Below are 17,694 nucleotides of genomic sequence, written 5' to 3'. Positions count from 1 at the left end.
GGCTTGGGCCGAGGCTAGCGCGGCCCGCTCCGCCACGGCTATCTGCATCCAGATCGAACGGACCGACCCGTCGAAGCGTCGTCATCGCCGATGCAACACTTTCGCCCCTCCTGGGTCCCTTGTGGCCCCTTAGCCTCTGCGGCCAGACGGTCCGACCGGCCTGCCCGACCGAACACATCCAATTGGAGCCGTCAATCAGACGCCAACTACGGTGCGACTACGACGTAGTGGGGCCGAACTGTGTTGCGGTCGCACTTTCACCGCATTTTCACACGCCCATTTCGCTGGGCCATTTTGCCTCTCCTAAATTCGACCCTTTGTTTCCCCCAAAAGGTGTTTGCGCTGGCGAGTGTGAGTCCTGGCGAGTGTGGGTCCTGACGAGTGTGGGTCCTGACGAGTGTGGGTCCTGACGAGTGTGGGTCCTGACGAGTGTGGGTCCTGACGAGTGTGGGTCCTGACGAGTGTGGGTCCTGACGAGTGTGGGTCCTGACGAGTGTGGGTGCTGGTGAGTGTTTTTACGGATAAAGCCAGAGCCGCCGCCCCCACCGCAGCCACGTTACTACATACACTCGTTCCGAGCAGGCTGCGCTGCGGCGCGCGGCCGGCCGGCCGATCCAGAAGGCACGAGGGTCGACGGCAGGGCCCAAGGCCGAGGCACCGCGCTGCGCTGCACCGCGCATAGAGAGCGAGGGAGAGGGAGAGAGTGGACGCCAAGCGTTGCGCCTGACAAGCCCGAGGGGGATAAACAACTGGCCGCTTGTGTTCGCGCCACGCAGCCACGCATCGCCATGCAAAAGTGCAGTGGCTGCCGATGGCTGCGCGGCGCGGCAAGGCATGCGTGTACAGGCCGGTGCAAAACCAGAGGGCTTTCCTCCCTGCCGCGGCCAGCCAGGGCACTGGCGTGGTCCACAGACAGACTCCCCTTCCAGCGCTTCCAGCGCGGCATCCCCTGTCTACATTCCAGCGGCCTGAGCCCCCAGCGGGGCGCCCGAAGGCCTGGAGGCCCTGGAGGCCCCAGTGGGGCCGACGGGGGTAATGAATCGACGAAGCAAACACGTTAAAGCGAATCCAAAATAATCAAAACAAACCCGCCGCCGCCGCCGGCTGGCGGCGCGTATAAAACGACACGACAAAAACCCGGCTTCGATTCAGGAGGAGCGGCAGCCTCGTTCTAATTTGGGCGCCAAAAATGGAAACTTCCGAATGCATCCCTGTAATCCATGGGGCTGCCTCGCGCAGGTAACGCGGGGGACGTGAGGGCGGAGCGCGGGGCGGTGCAGGTACGCCGAGGCGAGGGACTCCGATACACATTCTGCGTCTGACCGAAGACGCCAACGCCACTACACTGTACGTCGCACGGACAGGGGGCGGGGCGGGGGCGGAACGGCTGGGGAAGGCTCCCGTCCCACGCCGACACTCGAAAAAACAAGTCTCGAAAATAGCCGCGTTGCGTGGGTGTTTGGAAGCCCGTGCTGTCTGACAAGGGAACGTTTTCAGGTGTCAGGAGCCGATTGCTCCCGCTGCACTGCGTTTGGGTAAGGCCCGTCGTGCAGTGGATTTGCCAGAAGACCGGCGCCGGCAGCCACAACTCTAGACGCGTTTTGAGCTCCAGAGTCGCTAAGCAGGTCTCAAACCGAGCATGTGACCCCCACCAATGGATTGCTCTTTGAACGAGGAATCCATTGGTAGGGTCACACGTTCAGTTCGAGTCCTGTTCAGCGACTCACAAGGAAACGTTTTCAGGTGTCAGGAGCCGATTGCTCCTATACTTTGGGATCTTAAATACCATTTCAAGAAAGAATTTTCGGCACCCACAGTTCGTGCTAAAAGTCACTACTACAACGCCCTAAAATGAAAGTTGAAAATTGACCAATTTTCATAAACTTGACCAAAAAATTTATCTTCAAAGAACGTCCATGAAAGCAGATGATTCTTAGTTCCCGACGGAAAAATTTAAGAGCAGAAATTGCAATTTGCCATGGTAATTGTTTTAGTTTGAAAAGGTCTTATGAATTTTCCCAGCCTACTAAAAATTGAAAATGAAATAAATTGGATCAGAAGAGGCTTTCCAAGGACCCACAGCACCGTGCGGGACACCATTACCCCTGCCACACCGCAGGACCTCTGACCATCCGAGCCTATCCTTTTCTCGTTTCGTTGTTTTTGTTTTTGGGGGTGGAGCACAAATACCCCAGGACATCTCGCAAGTGCCCGCGCCCGCGTACAAGCTCAGTGGGGCTGGCTAGGAGGGTCATCGGAGACGGTGCTCGGAAGCGGCCTTCTGGCATTGCGAGAGACTCTGAAGAGGCAACTCGCTCGCTTGCCCTCGCTAGACTTAACCTCATTGGGGAACTCGCTAGGCGCAGACGAGCAAGTACGACTTCTTAGTCGACAAGAAGCTGGCTAGAGGCCCACTGGAAGTTTGGAGGCTCAACTGGAGCCAGGCACGCCTGACCTTTACACCCGAGGAGTCGCCACAGTCCCTAAAGGCTTGCCAGAGCAAGCGCCGACCCAGGCAAGGTGCACCAGGGATGAGTGAGCCACCCTCAGAAACAGAAACAAAGGAACGAGAAGAGGGTAGGAAAACAGGGATTCCGCAAGATCGTGCAGTTTGCGAAGTTGATTTCCTTTCTGTTCAGGTTTGACCAAACAGTGGTGGGGTGGATTTCGGTATAACCCGCGGTGGCAATGCCAACGGCCTAGTGGCCTAGCAACACTAGGAGTGACAACTCGAAGTGACACACGCACTTTCGTCGCGTGACCCGACTGACTGGCCAAAACGGGCCGGCCCTGACCTTACACTTTCATTTTAGGGCGTTGTAGTGACTTTTAGCACGAACTGTGGGTGCCGAAAATTCTTTCTTGAAATGGTATTTAAGATCCCAAAGTATAGGAGCAATCGGCTCCTGACACCTGAAAACGTTCCCTTGTGAGTCGCTGAACAGGACTCGAACTGAACGTGTGACCCCACCAATGGATTCCTCGTTCAAAGAGCAATCCATAGGTGGGGGTCACACGCTCGGTTCGAGACCTGCTTAGCGACTCTGGAGCTCAAAACGCGTCTAGAGTTGTGGCTGCCGGCGCCGGTCTTCTGGCAAATCCACTGCACGACGGGCCTAACCCAAACGCAGTGCAGCGGCCGCCTGCTCGCTTACTGCCGCCCCCTCGAACCGGCAGCAGGGAGGGGCCGGGCGCGGCAGATGTTGCCTGCATGCGGCCCTGTCCCGGGCCGGCTGGCAGGGCAGGGCAGGGCAGGGCAGGGCAGGGCCGGCAGGGGGGAGGATGTCATCGGGTCAGACGGAGGCGAATAAAACCGAAAAGGAGACCGGGTATCTCTGGCCGGCCCAAAGGCCCCAAGCCGTAAACGCGCCACGGGGGCGATGCGATGCGATGCGATGCCATTTCGGGCGTTTCCTTTCCCCTCGTTTGCTGCTGCACTGCCATTTCGCGCTCATTCTGCCGGTCCGCGCTCCCCGACCGGCCCCGCGCCGTCCCCCGCGCACCTGCGCGCCGAAGCCGATCGGCTAGGGGACGAGGCGTGAAGTCCGTCAAGGTGCCAACAGTGTGCCAACGACGACCTGGACGTCCACCGACTCCCAAGGCAACAGGGCCTCTTTGTTGCTCTTTGTCCGCAGGGGCACCAAGGGGGACGGGACAGTACAGTGTTCTTTATTTATTTTGGCCGGCCGGCCGGTCGGCAGCCCGGGCGGCACCGCGTTCATGCACGACTGCGTCCGCCCCGTCCGCCAGGCCGGCACCGCGCACCGCCTCGGACGCCGCCGTGCCCAGGAAGCACGCGGTGGCGTACTGCGCCGTCTACCTGGCCACCTGGCCGCCGCCACGCCACTTGGCAGACTCTAGGCGGCTTGGCAGCGCGACTCCGTGGTGTCCGGTCCGATTGTCACTTTCCGATCGGATTCCGGGAACCTTGCCGACGTTTCCGGCCCACGAAGTGCAACGAAGTGGCCCGCCGCGCCTCCAGGGTCTGCCAGGTCTGTCTGCCCGGCCAGTCTGCGGAGTTGACGACGGCGAGGTTGCGGGGGAGGGGGAGCTGAGGATTACAATTGAGGAAAGCGGTCTTTACGGATCATGTTCGGAGCGGCAAGAACAATGCGCGCAGGAATGCAGCGCACCCACACTGTCATTCTCTCTCTCTCCCTCGGGCAGCGCTGCGCTCTCCTTGTCACACCGCAGGTGCAATCGGACTAACCAGGCGTGCAGGTGCACACATCATGTTCTTTTCAGACCTTTCTTATTTAAAAAAAATCTTTTATTTTTTGGGGCACGGATTCTGATTTGAAGTAGTACCCATCTGCAATGTGGAAAGCAAACTTTCTTGGTAAACAAGAGGAGACTCACCTTCAACTTTTCCAAGCGCGAGGATGCTGATTGTCATTACTCCAGGTACTCCCCAGGCGGCGAGATGGAAGTAGTGAGAGTTGGCTTCAATGGCTTCATGTCCCCACTTGAGTCCTGCCGCCAAGAACCAGGTGAGGGTCAGAACCACCCACCAAATGCTCGACGACATGCTGAAGAAGTAGAGCACCATGAAGAGAATGGTGCAGAGCCGGTTGTCCGTCCCTTGTGTGATCAATGGGGGCCGCTGAAAGACAAAGGTCATTTACGTTAAAACCAAAAATCCACACAACGAAAGCATAGAAATTAGATGAACTCCATTACTATTGGTTACTTTTCTTACCTCTAAGTTGGAGTACGAGTCTGAAGGCAGATCCAGTCTCTGACAAGCGATAGTGTCTCCAGCAGCAAATCCAAACACGTAAGCCAGAGCCACCATCAGGTAGCACACAGACAGAAAGATGATTGGTCTTTCAGGGTAGCGGAAGCGGTCTGTGTCTATCGTGAATGTCAAAACAGTCAAGAGACAGGATGCAGCACACACAATGGACCAGCCTCCGACCCATCTCCTTGCAAATGCCGTTTGATCGTCACTGAAGAACATGCGATTGCAAGGTGCACCGCAATTCTTCTCAATTGTATCTCCAACTTTCAAAGTGTAGTTGAGCTTTTCTGACACTCTGTACTGTTCTGGACATTTGAAGGGCAGGTGGTGCTTCCCCGGCTGTTGATTGGGGGGCATTGGTCCAGATGGTCTGCCTGAACCTGGCGACACATGGGTGGAGCCAGGAGGCATGGCGGGTCCTCCTCCTCCACTGCCACTGCGCTCCGTATTGCCTGTGTTATCCCAAACACAAATTTCTGAGCCCCCAGACTCGGGGAAGCGCTCACAGTCCAGATTCTCAGGCCAAGGGAAGCCAAACTTCATCATGAGGGCCTCGCAGCCCAGCTTGGAAGACCTGCACAAGTTCCGGCAGGGTGGGATGGGTCTATCCAGGATGGTGCACACTGGAGCGTACATGGTGCACAGGAAAAACTGCAGATCGGGGCTGCACTTGACTTTGACGAGCGGGAAGAACTGGTGCACCTCCAGGCCCGCGTCCTCCTGCCGCTGGTGGTGCAGCAGGTTGGGCATGATGGTCTCGTTGTAGGCGATGCCCTGGCAGAAGGGGATGGTGATCCTCTCGCACTTGCCGTGGTGGGGCAGGCTGTCCTGGTCCTTGACGCGAGACGTCATGCCACTGCTGCAGAGGGGCAGCATCGCCACAGCGACGAGCGCCAAACACAACAGACGCCTCATTCTGGACACAACACTGGCACAGGGCGACATAACCTCACTTTCACACAGCACCGCACAGAGGCATAACACTTCACTCGGAACCGGCCAGAGCTGTCGCACTGCTCGCCGAATTCACCGCTCCCTCTCGCACACGAAAATGAATAATTTAGGTTGGCGGGGAAGCCCGCGCCGCGGCCTCGAGTCACAAACGAGGAGGATGCCGACACAATAACAGTGACCCCCGCAGAGACGGCACCATGGCGGTTGCTTTCATCACGGACAGTCCGAGATATTCACATTTGAGCCGACTCGCACTCGGCCGCGCGTCCGGCGTCCCGCAAGGCGGTCGGGGGGCGGTTCCAGCGGGCCCAAGTTGCGGAAGGAGTGAAGTGCGACCGGCACCGCGAGTAGCGAAATGTAAACAACGCGGTCCGCGGTTTGAGACCGCCCGCGCGCGTCGGCTGTACGGCGGCCGGCACGGGACACGAACGAACCTCCCGCTGGCTGCGCTCGGAGCGGACTGGCGGCGGCGGCGGAAAACCGAGCCGAAGCCGAAGAGGCCCGAAGCTCCTCGGCCGGCGCTCGGCTCGCAGTTCGTAGAGCCGTGTGGTGGGTGTGGGTGGGGGTGCACGAGCATTCCCGAGCAACAGGGCAAGACCCGAGCTTTCGGCGCGGTCGAACTTTTCGATCCGAAAACCTGTCATTCAATCTGTCAGTCCGCACCAAATCCGCCTCATATTTTCCCCTTCCCACCCTTTCCCTAATGCGCCATCGCATGTGATAGTGATAGGCACCTTGAGGTGTTTTGAACCGCTTGAACGGGACAATCAGCGGTCATAAGTAGTATAAAATGTGGAAGTGGTGTGGAAGTGGCGTGAAAGTGTTGGTGAAATACTAAAAGATGATGTGAAAAAAAATTACTTGCTATATTTATTGAAATTATTTACAGATGAGAATATATCATCTACAACATTCATTCATCACTTCAGTCAACAAGTTTGAAGCCTTTCATGGCAAGTGAGTATCCCCAAGTGGGAATACTGCTAAGAGCTAATTTTGATGTTTTTTTTTATTTTTTATGTAAAAAGTTCCAATGTGGAATGCGTACAGAAAATATGCATTGATGCATCTATTTTAACAACAAACTGGGCACATGAGGTAATCATTCAACAGTATGGACAACATAAACAATACTATAAAGAAGTACAACAAGAATGAATAATTTGCAATCACTCCATGCCGCTCAGTGAAAGTCAGTTGAATAAAAAATAGAATTCAATATTCTGGTTGACAAATGTACTGTGTTATACATACATCAATCCTTTTAGAAGCAACTGATTCCTCACAAGGCGGTGAGGACATGTTTTTCAACTGCAAACTTCAACCTCCAGGCCCGGTTTGTGTCACAGCCAAAACCATGTTGCTTAGCGTCAAACATGGATATACATTTTAACCAAATGTACACATTAACAAAAAAAGATGGACACATTTTTTTATAAAAAGAAAGAGGTCTGTAAGTAATTGTTTGACAATCACAGTCAAAGCAGGACCTAAACAAAATTTAACCATCTCAGAAGATCTTGCAATTAAGGCTTTTCACTTTCATACATAAGGACACACATACCACCTTCACACTGTCAACTAATTTTTACATTTGCAAATGCCAATAGATACTGAACACTTACAATAGAAAAATTCATATGTATTTGTGCCAATGACCTCCACAAGAAAATCTCTTTTTTTTCCATGCTAATAAAAAATTCCAAATCAAAACAAACTTCAAAGAGATTCCAATGCTTCACTAGAGCATTATCAAACGACTGGGTCTTCACTGAATGAACTAGTCGATATGATCAACCTACTATGACAAGTAGGAGCAAATCAGTGCAGATGCATGTCAAGTTATAAATATCAAGATTATTATGATTAACAAAATTGAAAAAACATAAGAAATGTTTAAAAGAGATTTTCTTGAAAAGGAACTAAACTGTAGAGCCCGACAATAGCTTTAAAAACCAACAAGATTAAATCGGACCAATGAAGACCAGAGTCAAAACCGACAGGAGGACTCAATCAATATGACCAGATATCAGAAGTACTTATGCCCCCCTTCACAGGGAAAAAAATACACAGAAAAGGATGTTTGTCAAAAGAACTGCTTACTCACATAATACGGTCATCAAATGACCATGAATGAATACACAAAAATATGCCACAATGCTTAAATATTAAATTTCAGTTCAGTTACAAGTGAGCAGTTCAGAAATATTTAAAATTAGACACAAATTAACCCTGTGTAACTTCATTGGCACCTGCCACTCAACAATAACATATACTTTAAATAGAAGAGACATAGTTGTTTTTCATAAAATGGAAAAGCAACAATTGCACTGTTTAAAAGCAAACATAAGAGTTAAGAGAGAAAAGGAATCATCCAGAATTTTAACTTGAAATTTTTTCTAAACATTTGTCTTGCACAACACTAATATTCATACTTCTCGTGTAAACCAACATTCACTCGTCATATATTCTAGCAGTGAAATTTGCTTCCACTTTAATATACAGGACAAATATAAACTTACATCTGGTCAATCTGAAAACCATATGTTGATACAAGTCCTAGAAATTAAAAACCGATTTTTGAATTGTTCATTCATTTTCTTCTTAATTCAAACACTTGTCAATTTATTCAAGTCCCTTAAAGTAGGAACAGCTCCTGAGAGACCATTGATTTAAAATTTGAATCCTTCACTAGGTATGGATTGGCTGGGGTCAAATGCAAAACCTGTTTCTGTTGACTGGGGCATGATATCTTCATCTTCAGGCTGAGGGATGAGAGCAAATATTTCATTAAAGCATTTCAGATAAAAATAACTAAGCATAGGCAAAAGGGAAAGTTAATGAGAAAAATAATTACCTCATCAGAGAAGTACTGCTCAATGATTTCATATGCCACCTTGTAGATGTCTAAGTTTTCATGATTCTGGAGAGCTTCAATTTTGTCCAGGCCTGAATTAACAAAGGAAAATGTTAATATAGGCTTGACAATTTGTACCGGTTCAAATAAAAAAAGTGATTGACACTCACCTCCACATTCTTCAATCATGTTTGTGAGGGTCTCCACTTGAGGTCCAGCCATCTTGAGCATATTATTGATACCGTCAAGAGTCACCTGGATAACTTGAGTGTCCTGGCATGTCAATAGATTACAGAAAGGAGGAACAACGCCCTCCTGGATCAACTGAGCAATTTGTTCGCGGGATCCGCTGATAGTCAAGTTGCTAACAGCCCATGCAGCCTCTTTCTGTGTTTGGAACTCGCCCTGGAAAATGTTTTTAAGCACATTAGCATTGATTTTTACACCAGCAACACTTTGAAAGCAATGTGAAACATACCTTAACTAAATTCTCAATAATCATTGGCAGAAGGCCAGCATCAATTACTGCTTGAACCTGCATCTTATTACCAGCAGTGATATTGGACAAGAACCAAACTGCCTCCTGTAAAAGGGAAATACAAAGAGAATTAAAACATGGAAACATATTGATAAGACTTTAGACCACAAATCTTGAGATGAATGAACATGCCTTGCAAATTTTTTCCTTCTGGTGGGACAGGAGGGCTGGGAAATGTGAAAGAGCATCACAGTTCAGAACAACTTGAGTTTGTTCATCAGTACCAGTAACAATGTTGCCAACTGCTCGGAGAGCTGCTGTCTGTAGCTGCAGAAAAGAAAATAAGAGTTGAGTAGGGTAGAACTTATTTGAAATTAGCAAGAAAATTTAAGATGAAAAATATTTACCTTAGCTTCCTTGTGTGACAATAGAGGAATGAGATGTGGAACTACACCACTATCAATAACCAACTGGATTTGCTCATTACCACCATCAGTAAGGTAGCTCAGCGCCCACACAGTGTCAATCAAGATCTGAAGGAACAAGGAAACCGTTAACTCAAATTTTCCCCAGCAGAATTATTATTATTATTATTATGGGTTCTGAAGACAAACTTACATTCGTATCCACATGATGGATGAGGAAAACGAGCGCTGGCAGCAGCTGCTTAATTGTGTCAACTGGGGGAGGAGGGTCTTTGCTTCGACAAAGATTAACAATGACCCAAGTGACATTCCTTAAAAATGAAATTTGAACCTCTGGAGTGATGAAAGATAGGAGAGGCTGCACAACACCCAGTTGAATGACGTAGTCTCGCAGACCAGGACCATCACCAATAACATTACCTACAAAGAGGAAGAGCCAGATCAAAAATTGACATCTAATTTGAATGCACTCAAAAGTTCAGCACTTTGGCTGCCTGTCACATACCTAAGGCCCAAACAGCTTGCTCACACACATTCTGTTGACTGGAGCTGAGAAGTTGAAGGAAATAGGGAACAGCACCCGCTTCAACAACTGCCTTGGTTTGAGCCGAAGTTCCACTTGCAATATTGGTAAGTGCCCAAGCAGCTTCAAACTGGAGTGAGGTGCTGTAAGGAAAAACTAGCATCAGAAAATGCTCCTGGTGGAGTAAGAAAAATTCAAAATATGCAATACATACTTGTCACTACACTGGAGGCTCTGAACAAGAATGGGAAGGATACCACTTTCAATCAAAGAATCAATTGGAGGGTTCCGATCTGATGACAACATCTTCCGAGCTTTCTGAACAGCTGTAAGTTTGATCATTGGGTCCGTGCTTTGAGCACTTTGAACAAGTGACGCAAGATCAGTGGATCCCAAGTGGACCATCTCTTCCTCATCTAAAATTAGATTAAGTTGATATATATTGTTACTGCAAACCATATGTTACCCAGAAAAATAATATTCGATCACAAACCTGTTGAATCTCCAATTGGAACATTTCTCCTCTTTTGCAAGGATTCCTCCCTTTTGTTTTTGCGAAGTTCCACTGTAACTTCATTTCTCCTCCTTCGCATTTCCTGAAAAGACAAAAATAAAAAATTGTAACAATGAATGAGTAAAGAATTATTTTTAAAAACTCTTTCACCTATGCATGCAAGTAAAATAACCAAACATGACCTATTAAAACAAGCTTGGAACCAGTACAATTGAGTTTTCAATGACAGGAACAGACAGGGAACTCACACATGCAAGGAAAATGCATCAACCCAGGTACTTTTGAGGAAATTCCACAAAATATTTATGAAGAGAAAATTAGAAAACTTAGCAAATGTGTCTGAATAGCATTTCATGAGTGACTCATCCATGAGCCACAGACAACTAACCTATACTGTAACTTATGACACATACTTTGTGTATGGAAATCATTGCTCCCAATACAGAAATTACAAAGCCATAGAGAGCAATCAAATAGGATATACAAAGTAGACTAAGCATATAAGAATAAATGAGGTGTAAGTAATGCAATTAATCAGTAAAACTAGTGTTTGGTGGCAGGTAGGCAGTAGAAGGTCACTTAAACTATGGCGAATATCACGTAAACAACCGATGAACGAAAACAATTCATATCAAATGAAATCACGGCAAATAAATACTATCCAAGGAAGTGCAAATTTAAATCTACGTCAAAATTATTACAAAATAGGTCGAAAAGGGCCATGCCGAGCCTTGGCTAGCCTTGTGGGCCAATCTGTTACTAAAGTCATATGAAATCTTTCACTCATACAGCAAACTCAAACAGAAAACTGGCACCAAAAAAATTAACTTCATCAAAATCGGCATACTCACATCTTGATCTTTTCCTTTGTTCTTGAAAACAAGAATCCTTTTCGTCGGGTCAGACGCCATTTTTCAGGAGTTTTCCGCAACTGTGCTTCTTCAACGAAAGGCCGGCTTGATCACGTCGTCAGGTAGAATGACGCGAAAAACTCGCCACGCGTAAGTGGTACACACCTTTAACAGAACAATTTGTCAAGTAAACTTTGCACAATACGTCGCAGTTAACGCGCAATTAGACCAAATTTGTCACCTTACGTGCTCCACGCCTCACACTGCTGATCAGTGGGAAAGGGAAAATGGAGCACACTTTCAAGGAAAGGTGTCGTTCAAGGGAGAAAGCGAAGGCGGTGCTCCGATGACGTTTGCGCTGAAAATTAAAAAGACCCTTCGAGAAAGGAGGAGCGAGTGTCTCGGACATAGAATATTTTAATTGAAGTCTGGTGGATGCGTTTGACGACCACAAAAGTTGATGATTTGAAAGATTTCGTGGTTAGACTCATGAGAATCCTGGCCGTACAAAGAGCAAGGGTTCTGATGCCAACGCCGACACCAGCGCCACTGCCGGCTGAAAATTGTACTGCTGTGTCTCTTGTGTGAAAACAAGCAGAACACAGCAGAAGGGTTGTTTGGTTTTGCACAACTTTGTTTGGGCAAACATGACGGTCCTCACCAAGCCCGTGAGCGAGATGAAGAAGAAGTCGGGTCTGTCCGAGCCCCTGGTCGCGGCCGAGCACCCTGTCGCGGTTGGAGGAGGCGCGGCGGACTGCGACGTTGTGGTGGTGAGTTCGGTTCGGCCTCGGCGGCCATTCGGTTTCCAGTCACCTAGGGCTCCAGGATCAGGATCCGCCCCCTGCTCGCCTGGCCTCCAATTTCTCCTTCATTCTTCCATGCCTCGAGGCGCACATCTCCAGCAAACTACCATTGATATCCAAATAGGTTTCATCTTATGTCTACTTCCCCACTTTCCTTTTTTTCGTTTCAGTATTAACCAGTTTTCCTTGTACTGTATTGTGAGGGTTACACCCCTCCTCCCCCTCCCTGTTCAACCCCTATGTGTCAGTAAATTTATCAGCTCCAGATTTTTAGTTTCAAAACAAGTTTTTCGTATGTTAGTACTATGATTTTGAACACAAGCTTTACTACTATTTTTTGCCTTTTGCATCTCAATCTCCTGGTACTGAGCTTACACAGTAAATGCTGTCACAGGTGTACAATTTTTTGCCCCCATTTGTTACATGAAGAGTCATTTGTTACATGAACCCACACCCATGTATTGATGCCCTGTGTGGCTTTTGATTTACTTCTCTCTTTATTTTTGCAGGTACCCTCTGGCAAGCTAGACAGGTTGCCCTGCAACATTGGCATTGATGGAAGAAAACCACAAAGATACAGGGACAGTGAGAATCTGGTAGTTGTCAACCGCAATCAGTCTCGAGTTAACTCCGCCACCACTGTCTGCCTCTTCCTTGTTGGGCTCCTTGTGTTGAGTATTGGTATTGTTGGAGGAATCTACCTTTACCAACAGTGCGCTCGCAAGCCAGTGAGTATTGGATATTTTCAATTTTTAATGTGACTGCTGGAGATGATCCACTCAATGGAGCCTTTGTCTTTTAGATGCAACGTCTTCGAGGATTCTTAAATGTCCCTTACAACAGTTCTGAAGGTCGCCAGTTGTACTATCACTTGGACTCCCATGCTTCTCAACAGATTGGTACTCCTGATGTATGTTAAGACAAGACAATAATACCCATCTTGTGCCAGTATAATCTGATTTTTGATGGATTGACTTCTTAATTCAATTAATTTTCCTAGGTTTCATCCAAAAAGGCCGGCTACTTTTATGAGCAGTTTGAGGCTGCTGGTGGTTATGAGCGCATTGATGTTCCAGAATATAATGGTGGGCGTCATGGGCAGTTTATTCATGACTTCAAAATAGTGAGTAGCTTATTTTAAAATTGACATGTAGTCAACAAATATTTTGAAGCATAGATTTATTTGTTTTTTATCATCAACCTTTTTTTTTGTGTGTGGTTTTTAGAACAAAACTGGTATTGTTGACGTTGATGGGAAACGCTGCTTTGTGATTCCTCTTGACCGTGATGCTGTAGTGTTCCTTCCAAGCTTTGTGATCGATATTGCCCGTAAACTGACCAGCCGGGGTGCTGATGTGAAAGTGATTGTAAAGACCATGCGTGTTGCATTCCCACCATTGACTGACATGACCACCCTTGGAGCAAGGATTGCTCAAGAGTGCTCAGGAATGAAAATATACTCCCTTGTGAAAGCTAATCTTGGACCAGGTAATAAATCAATACTATGTTGTTTTATCAATAGAGTAACTTTTTATTGATATAAATTGCTTGCTAACTATTACTTTTTTCAGTATTCAAACGAAGTGCGGAAGAACCAGTAGTCTTTGGATCTTTCTCTGGAAACACCATGAAAGTTGAAATTGTCAACTATCAAGAGGTGGTGGAAGCTGAGAAAGAAAGCAATGGCATTGATGGAGCTTAGGTGATTCATTCTTAAGTTCACTCAGTAGCATAATTTTTCAGCATAACTAATGCTATAGTTAGTCCCACCAGCGGAGTACTACCCCAGAAATTATTTTTGGGGGTCAGTATTGCTTACTGCCTTCTTGCAGGCGTATTTCATGTGGGTTGCCTATCTATTGTAATTGGGGTCATGACACCCCCATTTTACCCCATTCTCCTCCTCTCCTTTGTTCTCACCCTCTCACCCGTGATGTTTTCTGATTAAATCAATGCTGCTTATTCTGGGCTGGATGTGATACTGTAAGGATCTCTTGCAAGGCATACTTTCAGCTCATTACTTTCTGCCTTGGATTAGTTTCTGTGATTGGAGTTTAGTTCAATATGATATTATATGCAATGATATCTCAGAAAGCAGACAGTGATGTTTGAGAGGAAGAAACTGTTTAACATCTTTCCCTATAAACTCCAAAAACTCATTGGGATGTCGTTTTGTTGTCATTTTCTTTGACGATTTGATCACTTTGGGACATGTCATGAGTTTCTTGGCAGTTGTTCCATATCTCAACATGCTGTGTCCTGCTTTATCCTCTCTTGGTGTTTAAATGTGATATTCTTATTTAGCCGTATTTGGTAAGCCAAAGTTTGTAGACAGTAAGGAATCATCTCATGATTAGGTGGATGATTAACTTGTTCAAACTCATAGTTTTGAGGTTTTTAATATCCATGTAGTGCATTATCATATAATGACAGTAATAATAATAATAACCCAGCTGTTATTCCTTTTCTTTCCTCTCTGTTTGTGGTCTGAACACGTGATGGAAAAGTGGATAGAAAGTCTGACATAAGAAAGAGTTACGGAAAGTCTGAAAAGTGTATTAAAATGCCTGAAAAGTCCTGAAATGAAATTTGAGTGGGTCAAATGATCAAATGATAATCTGTACAATCTTATGTAAGTTTGTAAAATACTCAAGTGCTTCTTTCTATCGGTAGCAGAATCAATGTGATACTCTAATACAACATCTCATTGGTACATGACATTCCATAAAGATGCAACAGTTTTTGTTTTTTAAATGATTTTGTTTCTTTAAACAGCTCCTTAGAACACTTTAGAATAGATTTGTAAGTCTTTGACTTTTCACTGAAGCTCTGCAGAGCTACCAAGACATGTGTAAGAGTTTTTGTTGCTGGTGTGTGATGTCCGTCATACCATAGCTATGCAATGTCGAGAAATACTTTCTTTGTACTCTAAGTAATGTACATGTAGGATGTAAAATAAAAATGGTTCTGTCACTTTTCAAAAAGAGAAAAGCATTCCTTTTAGTTTCTAAACATAAACTGCACACAAAAATGTAGTAGATGTGATGAAAGTCATTCATTCAGATTTGGATTATTGCGAAAAAGACTCCAAATTTAGACTGAATGTAATTATGAGGTAAGGCAAGGATAAATGAAATGGCTATAGTGCTCAAATCTATGGCATGTCCATTAAATCAAATTTATTTGTTAAGCAAGGGCTCTCTTGTTTCAACTTTAGTTTAGACATTCTGTGTTCACACTTCATGATATTATTATTATTGCATTACCATTACAGAAATAAATCATTAAAAGCAATCTGTAAATTAATTCTATTAAGATACCTCTTGAATATCACTTTTTTTTTTACAGTGCATTCAAAACACCATATACAGCAATGATAAATTAGGAAAGTCCAATGTGACATACCTTGACTTAAATTAGAAGGTGGGAAGGGGTTCACCATTTATAGCTCTTTGCCGAATATTGTACAGTTTCTTTATCCATTTTTCTAAGCGTTGTGGCTCATCAACCAGGAGCTAGATGAAAAAAAAAACAGATCAAAATTAACACTAATTTAGAGTTACAAAAATTTACAATGTTTACTGAAAGGGAACATACACTTGAGTGAAAAATAGCTTTAGGATCCTGCTTTACGAGCACAGGAGTTGGTACACATGGTTGACTTGCAAGATCCACAACCACTGGGTATTCATCTCGTTTTGAATTAGAATTAAATTGCCGAGGGGAAAAGCCATCTGAATTTATTTCATCTAGAAGGTTACTTCTATTTATGGCTTCGAGGACCATACCTGGAACACAGTTAAAATAAACTGTTAGTATTTGTGTTACAGATAAGGAGTAGATATTACTCAGAAATTTTCAAACTTACGGGTTGGGCTGACTTCTCTTTTAGCACCAATGAGGCCCTGATTCCGAAGTTGTTGGTCAGCAGTTTTAGCTGCCCAAATAGCTTTTTGAAGTCTTTCAGTAAGGGCTTCTTCAGGTGCAGTTTGAGAAAATGAGGGCTGCTGAACAGAGGGTTGAGACCGTGACGTTGGCGAACTCCTAGACAAGCGATACACAATGGCTTTTAATATAAAGCAATGCCTGTGGAGACACAAAATATATGATAGTGCTAAAAAGTACACACTGTGATTTCCCATGTTGACTGGAGGTGTCAGAATGCCGTTCCCTTTGAGATCTGTCTTTGGAAACAGATCCTGAACTTGATTCCGATGATGATCGTTTACGTGAGTGTCCTTTGGAGCGAGAGCGGGACCTCCTTGAGTGATTTCTGGCATGAGATCTTGATGGACTGTGGGAGGATGATTTCCTCCTAGAGCGACTTTTGGAATGAGACCTTTGGAAGGAATACAAAGACCTTTTTGAAGAAAACACAAAGAACAATACGAAACCATAGACAATGGAAGAGCAACAGACCTCGAGCGTGATCTTCTCCTGGTATGGTTTCTTGAAGATGATCTAGACCGCCGAGTATATCTGCTTTTGGATTTCTCATGAGAGCGATCTGAAGACCGATCACGATCTCTGCGACTAACGTACAACTTGTAAGATAAAGTCTACATATATGAACATACACTTGACCAGATAAAGTCTTCTTACCTGGATTTATGGCTCACATCTGAGCTGTGAGATCTTCTCCTACTGTGACCAGATCTGTGTTTTCTTCTGCGATGCCTACCTCCTGAATCTGAGCTGGATGAGCTAGGGGACCTGGTGACAGATTTAAAGTAAATAATTAAATGAAGATATGCAAAGGGAAGCAAATAAAAAAGAAATAATTTTCAGCTAACCTAGCTTTCCTGCTTGATTTTCCTTTCTTTCTACTTTGCCCATCACTTGAATCAGAGTCAGAAGAATATTTACTCATGACAACACAACAAACGTCAGTGGTGTTCAAATTTCGGTGTTTCCCAGTAGATTATGCGATCACAACCCAATACAAAGTACAAGGAGATCACTAGGTACTGAACACAGAGGCAAAAACAAATTCCAAATTGTTCAACAGTGTCCGGCAATAAAATCCCACAACAGCTATTAAAATTAGAAAATTAGACAGTGAAAAGTGAAGGTTAGCGTGTTCTGCTGTGCTTAGCTTCGTTCTGGACGCCCGATTTGTCATACTAGGTGTCGTGTCATGCCAACCTTTGAATTGAAACTGCGTCTTCTCTTTGCTTTGGATGTGTGTAGGAGCGGTTAATTTTTAGAACAGCTACTTGGGACTCGAACGAGGTAAATGACATTGAATGGAAGAAACCCCAGGTTCAAGCCCAAAGCCTAACTTTGCGTTGTTCTCGCAGAGGGATGCATGGCGAGCGCCGTGTGGATAGGCAGCCCAATTGACATGTCTTCCCCGCGTTTGCCTACCTAGCTAGGCAATTCGCAGTGCAGGCACAGAGGGCAGAAGGCACTTCACGGCGTCAAAGATCATCGGTGGCTGGATCTGGAAAAGGGGCAGCAGACACCTGTTGCGGTTGGCGTGGCAGAGTGCAGCGCACTGGTAAACTGACAGCATGACCCGTTCATGACGTCATTCAGAAACATCAAT

At 46.0% G+C, this 17,694-nt stretch overlaps 4 protein-coding genes across 6 annotated transcripts in view; 1 reads left to right on the top strand and 3 right to left on the bottom strand.

The window, feature by feature from the left end:
• LOC117639435 (frizzled-2) overlaps positions 1-6,150 on the bottom strand; it is a 28,593-nt gene extending 22,443 nt beyond the window's left edge. The window contains exons 1-2 of the mRNA XM_034375080.1: positions 4,700-6,150; positions 4,360-4,603 (exon numbers count right to left, since the gene is read on the bottom strand). Coding sequence (XP_034230971.1) covers positions 4,360-4,603; positions 4,700-5,686 — 1,231 coding nt within the window. The 5' untranslated portion in view covers positions 5,687-6,150. The remainder of the gene's footprint in view (positions 1-4,359; positions 4,604-4,699) is intronic.
• Positions 6,151-6,542: 392 nt separating this feature from the next.
• LOC117639245 (importin subunit alpha-3) lies at positions 6,543-11,729 on the bottom strand. Of its 2 annotated transcripts, none has more exons than XM_034374729.1 (12): positions 11,585-11,729; positions 11,344-11,508; positions 10,472-10,574; positions 10,193-10,394; positions 9,961-10,121; positions 9,649-9,875; positions 9,438-9,563; positions 9,223-9,357; positions 9,031-9,135; positions 8,723-8,957; positions 8,553-8,644; positions 6,543-8,460 (listed from the first exon to the last, which is right to left on the bottom strand). In XM_034374729.1, the coding sequence occupies exons 2-12, from the start codon at positions 11,401-11,403 to the stop codon at positions 8,368-8,370; spliced, it is 1,539 nt and encodes a 512-aa protein (XP_034230620.1). In that variant the 5' UTR covers positions 11,404-11,508; positions 11,585-11,729; the 3' UTR covers positions 6,543-8,367. The 2 variants fall into 2 exon arrangements, with proteins under 2 accessions (XP_034230620.1, XP_034230621.1); XM_034374730.1 differs by having other exon boundaries at positions 11,590-11,661.
• Positions 11,730-11,895: 166 nt separating this feature from the next.
• LOC117639247 (integral membrane protein 2C) lies at positions 11,896-15,440 on the top strand. The gene is made up of 6 exons (XM_034374734.1): positions 11,896-12,113; positions 12,656-12,874; positions 12,949-13,056; positions 13,147-13,269; positions 13,373-13,634; positions 13,718-15,440. Exons 1-6 carry the CDS (start codon positions 11,991-11,993, stop codon positions 13,846-13,848), a joined length of 966 nt encoding a protein of 321 aa, XP_034230625.1. The 5' UTR covers positions 11,896-11,990; the 3' UTR covers positions 13,849-15,440.
• On the bottom strand, positions 15,302-17,264 carry LOC117639246 (serine/arginine-rich splicing factor 4-like). 2 transcript variants are annotated; one of them, XM_034374732.1, is made up of 8 exons: positions 16,940-17,264; positions 16,749-16,859; positions 16,566-16,679; positions 16,276-16,485; positions 16,015-16,190; positions 15,744-15,934; positions 15,552-15,661; positions 15,302-15,441 (listed from the first exon to the last, which is right to left on the bottom strand). In XM_034374732.1, the coding sequence occupies exons 1-7, from the start codon at positions 17,014-17,016 to the stop codon at positions 15,563-15,565; spliced, it is 978 nt and encodes a 325-aa protein (XP_034230623.1). In that variant the 5' UTR covers positions 17,017-17,264; the 3' UTR covers positions 15,302-15,441; positions 15,552-15,562. The 2 variants fall into 2 exon arrangements, with proteins under 2 accessions (XP_034230623.1, XP_034230622.1); XM_034374731.1 differs by having other exon boundaries at positions 15,302-15,661.
• Between the last annotated feature and the right edge of the window lie 430 nt (positions 17,265-17,694).

The sequence above is a fragment of the Thrips palmi genome, unplaced genomic scaffold (genome assembly GCF_012932325.1).
Source record: "Thrips palmi isolate BJ-2018 unplaced genomic scaffold, TpBJ-2018v1 HiC_scaffold_11, whole genome shotgun sequence".
NCBI classification, from domain to species: domain Eukaryota; kingdom Metazoa; phylum Arthropoda; class Insecta; order Thysanoptera; family Thripidae; genus Thrips; species Thrips palmi.
This window is presented reverse-complemented; position numbering and strand designations above follow the sequence as displayed.

Bases quoted from the DNA above. Each gene is read 5' to 3' on its own strand.
- LOC117639245 (XM_034374729.1), bottom strand. From the start codon at position 11,403: ATGGCGTCTGACCCGACGAAAAGGATTCTTGTTTTCAAGAACAAAGGA. The intron at 10,395-10,471 runs GTTTGTGATCGA...ATCTAATTTTAG, and splicing joins TCCAATTGGAGATTCAACAG to ATGAGGAAGAGATGGTCCAC. The intron at 9,136-9,222 runs GCATGTTCATTC...TCCCTTTTACAG, and splicing joins AGAAGGAAAAAATTTGCAAG to GAGGCAGTTTGGTTCTTGTC.
- LOC117639247 (XM_034374734.1), top strand. From the start codon at position 11,991: ATGACGGTCCTCACCAAGCCCGTGAGCGAGATGAAGAAGAAGTCGGGT. The intron at 12,114-12,655 runs GTGAGTTCGGTT...TTATTTTTGCAG, and splicing joins CGGACTGCGACGTTGTGGTG to GTACCCTCTGGCAAGCTAGA. The intron at 12,875-12,948 runs GTGAGTATTGGA...TTTGTCTTTTAG, and splicing joins AACAGTGCGCTCGCAAGCCA to ATGCAACGTCTTCGAGGATT.
- LOC117639246 (XM_034374731.1), bottom strand. From the start codon at position 17,016: ATGAGTAAATATTCTTCTGACTCTGATTCAAGTGATGGGCAAAGTAGA. The intron at 16,680-16,748 runs GTAAGAAGACTT...GTTGTACGTTAG, and splicing joins GATGTGAGCCATAAATCCAG to TCGCAGAGATCGTGATCGGT. The intron at 16,191-16,275 runs GTGTGTACTTTT...TCGCTTGTCTAG, and splicing joins AGTCAACATGGGAAATCACA to GAGTTCGCCAACGTCACGGT.